Source organism: Micropterus salmoides, unplaced genomic scaffold, assembly GCF_014851395.1.
Source record: "Micropterus salmoides isolate LMB-PRFRI ecotype aquatic unplaced genomic scaffold, ASM1485139v1 Ms_hic_scaffold_17, whole genome shotgun sequence".
In the NCBI taxonomy this organism is placed as follows: Eukaryota; Metazoa; Chordata; class Actinopteri; order Centrarchiformes; family Centrarchidae; genus Micropterus; species Micropterus salmoides.
Genome location: NW_024040817.1, coordinates 419,942 through 432,339, shown reverse-complemented (window position 1 = coordinate 432,339; position 12,398 = coordinate 419,942). Strand labels below are relative to the sequence as shown.

At 41.5% G+C, this 12,398-nt stretch overlaps 1 gene segment (V, D, J or C); it reads right to left on the bottom strand.

Annotated features, from left to right (window-relative positions):
• Nucleotides 1-324: 324 nt before the first annotated feature.
• On the bottom strand, nucleotides 325-1,671 carry LOC119907315 (the record flags this gene model as incomplete). The annotated part of the segment is given in 2 exon segments: nucleotides 325-533; nucleotides 1,641-1,671. Coding segments are annotated over 2 exon segments (240 nt in total), but the record flags the coding sequence as incomplete, so codon positions are not given.
• Nucleotides 1,672-12,398: the final 10,727 nt, after the last annotated feature.

Here is a 12,398-nt window from a genome sequence, read left to right as displayed (position 1 = left end):
CTATAACAGAAATGAAAACAACAGATTTGAATGAACTGGTCTTTATTGTGTTGAAATAATCCAAATTAAATCCAGTAAACAAACTTTAACCATGAAACATGTGATTAGAGAATGACTTAAGGAAAGAAAGAGACACAGACACAGAGAGAGTTACAGAGTTCAGAGAGCAGAGTAAAACCAGTAGCAGAGTCCCAGTGAGTCAGGTCAGGACTGGGAACACTGGTCTCTCCTCAGTGTCTCTGAGACCAGAGCCTGGGAGCCCTGGGTGGCCTCACAGGTCACAGAGCCCACCTTCCTCCACTGGTCTGCAGGGAGCCTCAGGGTGCTGCTCCAGCTGTAGCGGCCGTCCTTCTCCAGCACCCCGGGGCTCCTGCTCTCCTCCCAGCTGCTGCTGCTGCTGCTGCCGTCCACCTTCCAGGCCAGACTCCAGTCTGAGGGGAAGCCCTTGTTGGCCAGGCACATGAGCGTGGCCTTCCCCTGCTGCAGCTCCTCACTGGAGGGGGGAAGCACCGTCAGGGTGGGACGGACATCACCTAGGAGACACCAATCAGCTTAGAGGACACCTTTACTGTGTGAGAGCTGATTTTCTCCTTTAAGGAGTTTCTGTCAGATGTTTTTTCTGCTCCACCAGTCACTCACTCACACATTGTTTCACTTCCCTTTAAGAAGCCTCTCATGCAAATCAGCACAGAGAGAATCATCATACAGAACGACCTGAAATATATCTAACTACAGATTTAAAATATCAAATTTCTCTTCAATAATTTCAACTATACATTAATTTAAAACATTTAGAGTAAACAAATACAGAAAATGAACTGACCAGAAGGAAATGTTCTTCATATGTATTTCACTCATCGTTACCAACGTTTTTAAATGATTTCAAACAAATTTCCAACATATATGCAACATTTGGAAGTATCCATCTTTATCTTCTATCTGTTCAATTTTACCGGAAGAAAGTTAATTTTATTAAATCCTAACAACAGTTATTATGGCAGTGGAAATTTCAAAACTAATCTTGGCATACATTTTTACCTTAAGATTAAAGTTTGATCTTTTTGCCACTTCAGGGTGTTTGAATTTCAGTATGACAGGTATGTGTAAAGAAAAGTTTAGTCAAGCTTCTCTGAGTTAGCCTCCATGGTAAAGGAGGAGATATAAAAACATGAACAATAAAAGTTTTGTGCCTCAAACGTTCAAATCGTGAATTTAAAGCATGATTTGACAATGCTGTATTTAGTATTTCAGCAGAAACTCCAACATCCAGTCTGGTTCCTCCACCAAAAGTCCACCATAGTGATACAAACTCTTTGAGCCGCCGTACAAAAACCTCTCACTGTAGAGAGACACGGCTGTCTGACTTTGTCAAACTAAACTAAGGCTACAAGCCTTCAAGCTACAACTTTACCTTTAATATTGTAAATAGTGATTTCTCCACAGGTTTAGCCTACTGTTCTATATATTGAATGGAACGAGTTTTTGAATTGGATTTGCTGAAGTGAACATTTAATCTTAGTGCATAATATTTTATTAAATATTATACATTAATTTAGAAAGTCAAATATTTTCTTGGCATGCTGAATATAAAAGAACAAAAACAGCTCTTAAAATAAAAGTTTGTTAAAGGTTTGACTTACTTCCAACATCCAGTCTGGTTCCTCCACCAAAAGTCCACCACAGTGATACAAACTCATTGAGCCGCCGTACAAAAACCTCTCACTGTAGAGAGACACGGCTCTCTGACTTTGACACAAACAAACTCACCAATATGGCTGTTTCTTCAGCTCTATGTTAAATGTGAAAATAAGACAGTGTAACAAATTTCCAGAATGCATGTTTTTATTTGATATATTATTTTAAAATGAAAGTTTCTTATTCTTATTTAAATAAGATAAAGGACAATTTGAAACAACATATGTCTAGAAGCATGAAACCAAAATAATTTATAATATATATTAAAATAGTATATATTATATTAAAATAGTTTTTAAAAGATTTATAATTAATACTCAGATATATTGATTGATCCATTGATAAACAGCATGATCAGAGTAATCCAAGTCCCTGCTGGAGTCAGTCAGAGCATTTCCATAGAGAGCCACTTTGCATCAGCAGCACCATGCTCCAGTGCTCTGGGAGAGTTTATAGTCCTGAGAGTTGAACACTGGATGACTGACAGCTGTCCTTCATGACAACAGAAGCCACAGAAATCCTCCTCATCAAAAACATGACTTTGATCTGCGTCCTCATCTGGACTCTCCTCTGCTGCTGCTTCACAGGTAAAGTCCAAAGAATCAAACTCCTCTCCTCTATGAACATCCGTCCCTCTGAAATGAAGCCCACAAAACCATGACGCTGCTTTATGTTTTTGTCTCTGTATCCTCAGAGTCCAGAGGCCAGGTCACAGTGACTCAGCTTGGAGCAGTGAGCTCTGCTCTGGGAGGCTCCATCTCCATCAGATGTAGGACCAGTCAGAATGTTTTCTATAGCAGCCCAAACCACTATTTAGCCTGGTACCAACAGAGAGCTGGAGAACCTCCTAAACTCCTCATTTACTTTGCTAGCACTCGAGCATCAGGGATTCCAGATCGTTTTACAGGCAGTGGATCAAACTCTGACTTCACTCTGACCATCAGTGGAGTCCAGACTGAAGATGCAGCAGTTTACTACTGTCAGAGTTTTCATGTTATCAACAGTCAGTATGTGTTCACACAGTGAAAAAGCGTCGTACAAAAACCTCCCTCAGTCAGACTGAAGAGAAACTGAACTGACTGCTGCAGCTGGAAGCTACTGCAGAGACTGATACACTTCACTGAGGACACACACACAAACACACACACACTGTACACACACACTTTCATCAATAGATTGAACATTTCAACATGTTTGAACTAACCACCTATGAACATGTATCACTACAAGTTCAATGAGTAATATATCTTAGTGCAAATCAAATAAATTTCTCCATCACAGCTTCTCTCCATTCATCCATATCTCATTATAATCCCATTGTCTTGTCTGGTTTGCCAATTAATAAAAAAGAGCCAAACTTGGACAGTTAATGATAAAGGTATTGGTCATGACCTTTGACCTCAGCCTCTCACTGGATCTCAGGTTTTTCAGCTATTTCCAGTTAAAATAAAATATGAACACACATCAGCACCATTAACCTTCATAACCAAAGATGGCAGAGCAGGACAGAGAGGGCAGATGTGAAGAACAACATGTAGCACAGACTTACTGCTTCTGTTAAAATGGCCTCCTTTCACACCACCTCCTACCTGCTTTAGGATAACAGATAAACACTGTCTGGTTGTACTGACAAAACTATCAGATGTGTTCTGTACATGGCCCTTAATGCCTTTTTTTATTATCACCTGATCTTATAAAATACTAGTTATCTGACCCTGACGTAAACCCGGTCTCTGGTGAGATATCAACCCTCAACAGACAGCCAAAGTACCCCAGAGGAGGGGGTGAAAGGTTTGCTCCACTCCAAAGTGCTGCTTGGGCAGTTTCAGCCATAAAACCTACCACCTCCAGTGAAGCAGATATAACAGACTCTTTGTATGACTATTAAAATGACAATATTAACCTTGTCCAGAAACTAACCTCAACCTGAACCAGGCTGTGAGGACCTCAGCAGCCATAAACTAAACAACCTCTAAACATTCCCAAGACCAAGAGGGCAGGGTAACCATGGTAACGAAGTTCCTCTTTCAGATTACCTCAGACATCAAAGACCCCCTTCTTCAGTCTTGATTCCCTACCCCACCAAAGAGCCATCAATTTAGACTCCTAACATACCCTCTCACTTTCACATTTAGGTGTGAGAAATTCCAGACGCCAGAGAAGGACGCTGCCCCGAATTCCTTTGTGTGGACAAATTAATATTGACTCCTCATAACTTACCTATTACCTTGTTTAATTAAATAATCTTTGTTAAGTTACTTAGCAGGTCTCTTCACTCCATTTGAGTAGTTATATTACCATGTTGTTGTTGTTCCAAAGAAGAATACATAAAGAGTTAATTGTTGTGTGTGGTGGTGTGGAGATGGTTGGGTGGACTCAAATGCAGACATGGGAACAGGCAGGTACAGTTCAAAAGATTTAATCAAACAAAAAGCCGCCTAGGACAGACCTCCAGGACAAAACCTGCTATTAACAGTTAAAACTGTAGCACGTCTACTTATGTTTTAATAAACTTATGAGAATCAATCCAAAATTATGAATTTTAATATTAAGAGAATATTAATTCATTAAGCTCTCGTTTCGCGGGGCACCACCCGAGATTCTCTGGATTTCCTAGGTATGGTTAATAATTATACATATACAATTATATATATACAATTATTCACTAGTGATCAGTTAATAATTGATCAGTTTTCTTAAATCCACCAGTCAGTCTCATATCGGAGGGGTAAATTCTCGTGGCAGTGACTTGGAGGTAGGCAACACACACACGATTCCTGTGATTACAGTGAAATTTAGTAACTAACTAAGGTGACATAAAATGCGGTTAAATATACATCAAAGAAATAAACAATGGCTAAACAATGAGAATGTGAGGTTCTATTGTGTGAAGTCTTTGATTCACACGGGCAGCTAATGAATGCAAGCTATGATAATAACTCAGTTAAATTTGTCTAGGAGTTTTAAGGATTAAAGATACTGGATTAACAGACTATTGGACATCACTGATCACAGAATGCCTTGGTTTGCCTTACTGGTGTCGTTGGCCTGCCTTGGCCTGTTGCACGGGTCCCCACGCTATCTGCCCGATTCCTGGCTTTCTGCTAGAGAATTTTCCGGGGTTCTCCATGTCTGAATGAAGAAAAACACTCCAGTGTTGACCGTCCTCGGTCTGGCAATTAGGCTATTGTTTTGGATGTTCTTTGGGTTACTGCTGGCAAGGCGGGCCCACGTGGTTGGGTTCCGGACGTCAGTGGGAGCAGTGTAAGTTAGCTCGATGAATAAAGCTTAAAAGAACTCGGTCGTTCTTGAATTAAACTAGTGTAACTTAACAGTCTGATAACTTTTAACAAACAAAATAAAATAAAATAAAAACAACAAGTTAGTTGCTGGAAATGAGGGAAAGCTGAGGACGCGGCACTTCGCGTGTGTGGCTTGGAACGAACAAAGAGCCTTCGCTTCGCCGGGTCGAACTTCTTAGGGCGCTGGGCGTGTGCCGAAGTGCAGTTGAAGAGAACAGGACAAAAAAGGGCGAACAAGAGCGTGTGTCTTCTTTTTGTTTGTTGGGGCGTAGTTCCCAGAGGGGCAGTCCTTTGTTCCCCTTGAGGCCTTGTTTACGGTTTCCTGAGAAACTGTCTTTTCTTTAAACTTTTAATATGTCTATTCAAAATCTGTTTGCGCGTATTGTAATCAAATATCTTCCCACAATCAAACCTTAATGGTCAAACAGTTCTTAGTTCTTAGTTTTAAGCATTTGATACAGTGGAAAACAATTGTCAGTAGTTAACCTTTCCTAGGAATCACATCAGATGAGGGGAACTTAACTAGCTTTCTAGATAATATTGATTGTTACCCGTTCTAACTTAGAGAGTATAAGCAAGATACACGAATGGCATCAAATTATTAATATATAGAGTAACATTTATACATTAAACGGCATTTCAGAACGATGGCATGTAATACTTATTTTGTCCACTTGGGGAGCTCTGGTTACGTGAAGAGTAGATATTCAACTTTGATTATTCTTTAAACAATTCTTTGCTCCGGAGCTGGGGAATTTAGTTATTTAACATTAAATTCGAGCTGGAAAATTAATCGAGTATAGGATGACATTTCTTTATCATCATTTCTAAAGTGTCAAAGCATTGGTTACAACATAAAATGAAGAAATGTCAGGGATCCTTGCTGAAAATTACACTGCAAAATTAACTTATTTAGGTTCTTTTCAACAACAATATCAACAACAACATGGTAACGTACTAACCTAAGAGGCAAACGCCACTACTAACTTAGCGAGGATTATTATTTAAACAGAACAACAGTTTATAATGACACATTGTTTAAGCTTAAGAAGGCAGGAGTTGTTCGTGTCCCCCTTTTGCACGCCTGGCTTATCACATTTGCACATCGGCTAAAGAGAGAAGGGAATGGTGTTTTATGGCTCAGCCATTCTGCGGGAAAAGGGATCAGAAAGGGTGGTACTTTTGATGTCGGAGGCAACCTGTGGAGAGAGAGGGGCCGGACAGCTCCTTTGTTGTCCTGCTAAGTGACCTCCAGTGACACCTTTACGGCGAGAGGGGTTCACTAAGGCTTTTTGAATGCACAGTCCTTAAGCGATGCATGTCTGATTGAGTCTCTGCAGATCCTTACCAAACCCCAGGCGATGTCTCTAGCTTTTCCATGTCAAAACTCCCTCCCCCCTTTTGGCATTATCTGACCTCACCTCCCTTTTTGAGTGAGGCTTGTTGATTCCACTAAACAACCCAGCTGCTGAAACTGGACGCCTAGGACCTGAGTGCTAACTAGTCGCAGGGCCACCCGAACATCGAGTTAAAGATTGCCAGATATTGAGACATATGTAAAAGAAGTGTTTCTTTTCTCATCTGCTGAGCTCAGTAACCTTGGCATAAGGCAGGCCTCACTGCTGTACCATGGCTTATTTGTGTCTTGAGTGTCTGTAGTGACGAAACACAGTCTGTAGAGCAGTTTCTCCGTCTGGGCTGCGCAACATGGTGACTTCCATGTAAGGGGGCCCGCGGTGTATGTAGATAGAAATGGCTCATTCTAAGGTGATAAAAACATAACGGTTCATTATGTAAGGACCACTCAAACCGCTTTTACACTACATCTGCATTTACCAGTCAAACACATTCATTCACTGAGCCTAAGTGCTCAAACCAAACTAACATTCACATACATTCAAACACTGGCGGAACAGCCAGGGCAATTCGGGGTTCAGTATCTTGCCCAAGGACACTTTGACTTGCAACCAGGGGGAGCCTGACCCACCGACCTTCTGATTAACAGCCAACCCGTTCTACCTCCTGAGCCACAGCCACCCCTTGAATAAGCAAATGACAAACATATGTAAGGTTTAAAGTGAAAACATACATTTTACAATAACTTTCACATAGATCAATTAAAACATATGAAAAATACTTGGCCCAGTACTTGTGCTAAATTTAAATTTTAAAACTTTTATGAATTTGTTTTTTTTGTCAGACTGAAAAAGTGATATCTTGATGAACATGTTCATCAAGATATTGTTCAAAGACAAATTTGCCCAATTCCAGCCTTGCTGAAGCACGCCCAGATCATCACCAATCCTCCACCGAATTTAACAGCGGGTGCCAACACTGAGGCTTGTAGGTCTCTCCAGGTCTCCATCTAACCATTAGATGACCAGGTGTTGGGCAAAGCTGAAAATTGGACTCATCAGTGAAGATGACCTTACTCCAGTCCTCTACAGTCCAATCCTTAAGGTCTTTTGCAAACTTTAGCCTGGCTTGTCTTTGCTATCAATTGATGAAGAGCTTATTTCTGGCTTCGCATCACTTCAGCCCGGCCCCTAGGAGCCTCTTTCGAACAGTCCTCGCTGTGTATATAACCAAAAGGGAGCACACTTACAGGTAAGTGGCTAAATAACAGAAATCCCAAAGTACAGGGAGACAAGACAAGCAAGGCTGGTTACAGGCAGGCAGAGAGTATACACATGACAGACTGGGGGATAACATGAACAATGACCGGACAAAGACAAGACAGAAACACCAGGTATATATACACAGGGACTAACGAGCAGGGCGGGAGCAACACAGGTGGAGAGAGAGAGAGAGAGAGAAAGAGAAAGAGAGAGAGAGAGAGAGAGAGAGAGAGAGAGAGAGAGATCACTGGGGTAACAGACATGACAAGGGTTACCGAACACTAGACGAAAGACATGACAGACCCCCAAAACCCAACAGACCAAAATAACACTAACTAAACACAAAAGTGCAACACAAAGGATGGCCAACCGGCAGAGCGTGACAATTGTGGTAACTGGAGGCACCTGGGCCCAGTTCCCTTGAGTGTAGGCTATGTGTAAATCTGTCTTCTCATTCTGCAGGAGGCTGCTGTTGAGGCCAGGTCAGACCTCTCTGCGGCCCGGCTCCCCGGTTTTCCCCTTCAGTTTGGTTTTCTTTGGTTTTGGACTGCTGCTTTGTGGTATTTACCTTGTTTTTGCCTAATACACAACACCTCACACATATACATTCATGCAACCATCATCCTGCACTGACACTACTGAACCCACACACTAAAGCTCCGTAAATGCTCCGTACTTGTATAGCGCCTTTCTAGTCTTTTCGACCACTCAAAGCGCTTTTACACTACATCTGCATTCACCAGTCACACACATTCATACACTGAGCCTAAGTGCTCAAACGGAAATTAACAGTCACACTCATTCATACACTGGCGGAACAGCAGCAACCAGGGATTGAACCGCTGACCTTCCGATTAACGGCTCTACCTCCTGAGCCACAGCCGCCCCGATACATACCTCATGCTTTAATTATGTTAGTTCGCAATACCTCTTAATGTCTTATTTTTGTTAAATAAACATATGGTGTTAACCTTTTACCATGGTGTGTCTTCCTGTATGTATGTATGTATGTATTATTTTTTTTTTTAAACTGAAGTCACACAGTTTAGTTTTAATGAGCCTGTGTTTGTAGGAAAACATTATGTTATAATATGTTTTAGAATCTCACTGCTGATACTGAAACTGTGATGATCAGGTGGGATTCAAACCCAGGCCGCTGCAGTAAGGACTCAGCCTTGTTCATGGGGCGCGACCTCTACCAACTGTTACTTTCAAAATAACAGAAATGACAACAACTAATTTGATGAACTGGTCTTTATTGTGTAGAAATAATCAAAATTACATCACTTTATTCATGAAACACGATTAGAGAGTGACTGAAGGAAAGAAAGAGACACAGACACAGAGAGAGTTACAGAGTTCAGAGAGCAGAGTAAAACCAGTAGCAAAGTCCCAGTGAGTCAGGTCAGGACTGGGAACACTGGTCTCTCCTCAGTGTCTCTGAGACCAGAGCCTGGGAGCCCTGGGTGGCCTCACAGGTCACAGAGCCCACCTTCCTCCACTGGTCTGCAGGGAGCCTCAGGGTGCTGCTCCAGCTGTAGCGGCCGTCCTTCTCCGCTGGAGGGGGGCAGCACCGTCAGGGTGGGACGGACATCACCTAGGAGACACCAATCAGCTTAGAGGACACCTTTACTGTGTGAGAGCTGATTTTCTCCTTTAAGGAGTTTCTGTCAGATGGTTTTTCTGCTCCATCAGTCACTCACTCACACATTGTTTCACTTCCCTTTACTCCTATCACTCCTCCGCTGTATCACTTCACTTATTGACAGATATACTGACCACTGTGTTAACTTACGAAAATTAGTGCCAGTTGTCCTTTCACTTGAAATGTGGAAATATTGTATTCTTTTTCCAAAGACATAATAATATGCAAAATGCATGTTTTAATTTGACATATCAATGTTAAATTCAATTAATATTTTTATTTCTTTGGCAATTAAGGCAGAAGATATTTTTAAACCAACTATGCCTACAAACATGGAACCAAAATCATGAATCATAAATGTCTTATCAATACTCTCACATATTGATTCATCCTTTGATAAACTGCATCATCAGACTAAACCCTGTACTTGTTGGAGTCAGTCAGAGCATTTCCATAGAGAGCCACTTTGCATCAGCAGCACCATGCTCCAGTGCTCTGGGAGAGTTTATAGTCCTGAGAGTTGAACACTGGATGACTGACAGCTGTCCTTCATGACAACAGAAGCCACAGAAATCCTCCTCATCAAAAACATGACTTTGATCTGCGTCCTCATCTGGACTCTCCTCTGCTGCTGCTTCACAGGTAAAGTCCAGAGAATCAAACTCCTCTCCTCTATGAACATCCGTCCCTCTGAAATGAAGCCCACAAAACCATGACGCTGCTTTATTTTTTTCTCTGTATCCTCAGAGTCCAGAGGCCAGGTCACAGTGACTCAGCCTGGAGCAGTGAGCTCTGCTCTGGGAGGCTCCGTCTCCATCAATGTAGGACCAGTCAGGATGTTCATTTTGGAGCAACTACCACCTTTTAGCCTGGTACCAACAGAGAGATGGAGAAACTCCTAAACTCCTCATTTACCGTGCTAGCACTCGAGCATCAGGGATTCCAGATCGTTTTACAGGCAGTGGATCAAACTCTGACTTCACTCTGACCATCAGTGGAGTCCAGCTGAAGATGCAGCAGTTTACTACTGTCAGAGTAAACACTATATCAACAGTCAGTATGTGTTCACACAGTGAAAAAGCGTCGTACAAAAACCTCCCTCAGTCAGACTGAACAGAAACTGAACTGACTGCTGCAGCTGGAAGCTACTGCAGAGACTGATACACTTCACTGAGGACACACACACACACACACACACACACACACACACACACACACACAATGTTTTCTACAAGGTTGAAGATTTCTCTACTTTTGCTTTAACCACCAATGAACATGTAGCAAAATACGCTCAATTTAAAAAAAACGAAAGAAATCTTACTTTGTCCATCACAGCTTCTCACGATCCATTCATGTCTTTTTATGATCCCACTCTCTTTTCTGATTTGCCAAAAATCCAGAGTAGCCAGCCTGGGAATGCAGATAAGAAAAGTCTTGTTAATGTCTTTGACCTCAACCTCATCCTGGATTAAAGCAATTTCAACTATGTACATTTAATTGAAAATATTAAGACACAGATCGTCATCAGAAACATTCAGGATCAGAGACTGTCCAAAAAAACCCAGTACATCCCTGAAAGCACAATATAGTGTTTTAAATATATAAACGCATGTTATCTATAGAGAAGCTAAATATCAACTTAAATCATAAAAATTCAAAAGAAAGAAGTAACCTCCTTGATATAACTATATCCGCATATACTAACGAATGTCGAATAACACATTTTCTCCAAAATGAAAAAGTCAGCTGGGACTGGCTCCAGCCCCGCGACCCTGTACGCAGGATAAGGTTGATGATGGATGGATGTCCACTTATGGCGTTATGTAAACTGAGGTCCAGTAACAGGACCACGCCTCCCTCTTCCCCCTCACTGATTAAACCACATCAGTGTCCCATCACACACACCTGCTAATCCAATCACCACCACATACATAAGATCGCCCAAACTCTCTCTCCCATTAGCTGCTCCACAAGCGAGCCTCTACAGAGACGAGTCCCCACCCTGAGTCTCGACCCCCGGGTTCTCTTTTTCCACCTTCCCTCGACCCCTTTCATCCCTTCCCTCTTGACCCCTCCTCGTAAACATGATCACATAAACCACCTCTAACTTGGTGCGGTCCTGTTAGTGAATGGCTTCAGAGTTAAAATATTCCATGACAGCTGGGTGAACTCCATCTGCTGAGGAAGATCATGTCATAAAAACAGTAATGTAGCTGATGATGACTTCCATGTTTTCTGGTTGGAGTTTCTTGAGGAAGCTCTCTGAGATCGTCGGCATCAGCATCCCCTCAAACACCAACACTACTTTACTTGAAGAAATTTCCACATTACAGACACCTAAAGATGTCAAACCTACATTGACATTAATGTCACTAATCATTGTCTAAAACACCATATTACATGTTGAAGTTACTGAAAAAGTTTTCAGTAACTTCAACACGTAAATATGTAAATATGTAGATCAATGCTCTCAGCTGTTCTGACTCTTCTGTTTGGATGTTGATCATCTTTCTCCAAACTGGATTTTTCTCAATAACCCTTCTCCTCTTTTTCATCAGGAGAAATCATCCTGACTCAGTCTCCTGGAGTTCAGTCTGTTGTTCCAGGACAGACTGTCTCTCTCAGATGTAAAGCCAGTTCAGGTGTTACTAATGACTTGCACTGGTACCTTCAGAAACCTGGAGAAGCTCCTAAACTCCTGATTTATGATGCTCAAACCCGTCAGTCTGGAGTTTCAGATCGTTTCAGTGGGAGTCAGTCTGGAACTGACTTCACTTTGACCATCAGAGGAGTCCAGACTGAAGATGTAGGAGTTTATTACTGTCAGCAGTATTACAGCCGTCCGTTCACACAGTGATACAACGTCGTACAAAAACCTCCTTCAGCTGGAAAGTTATAGAAATACTTTAGTAATTTACTGACAATGAAGTCAAACACATTAATTTCCTTTATAGATTATATTTCAAATAAAATAGATTTAAAAGTTTTATATTGAAGTCACACAGTTTAGTTTTCTACAAATGTAAACACACATGTTGTATTTTGAGATCAAACTACTGATTCTGATACTGATATAATGTGCTGATAATAACTTACCTCATAATTCAAATGAAATAAATTCATCATAGACTTTTTAGT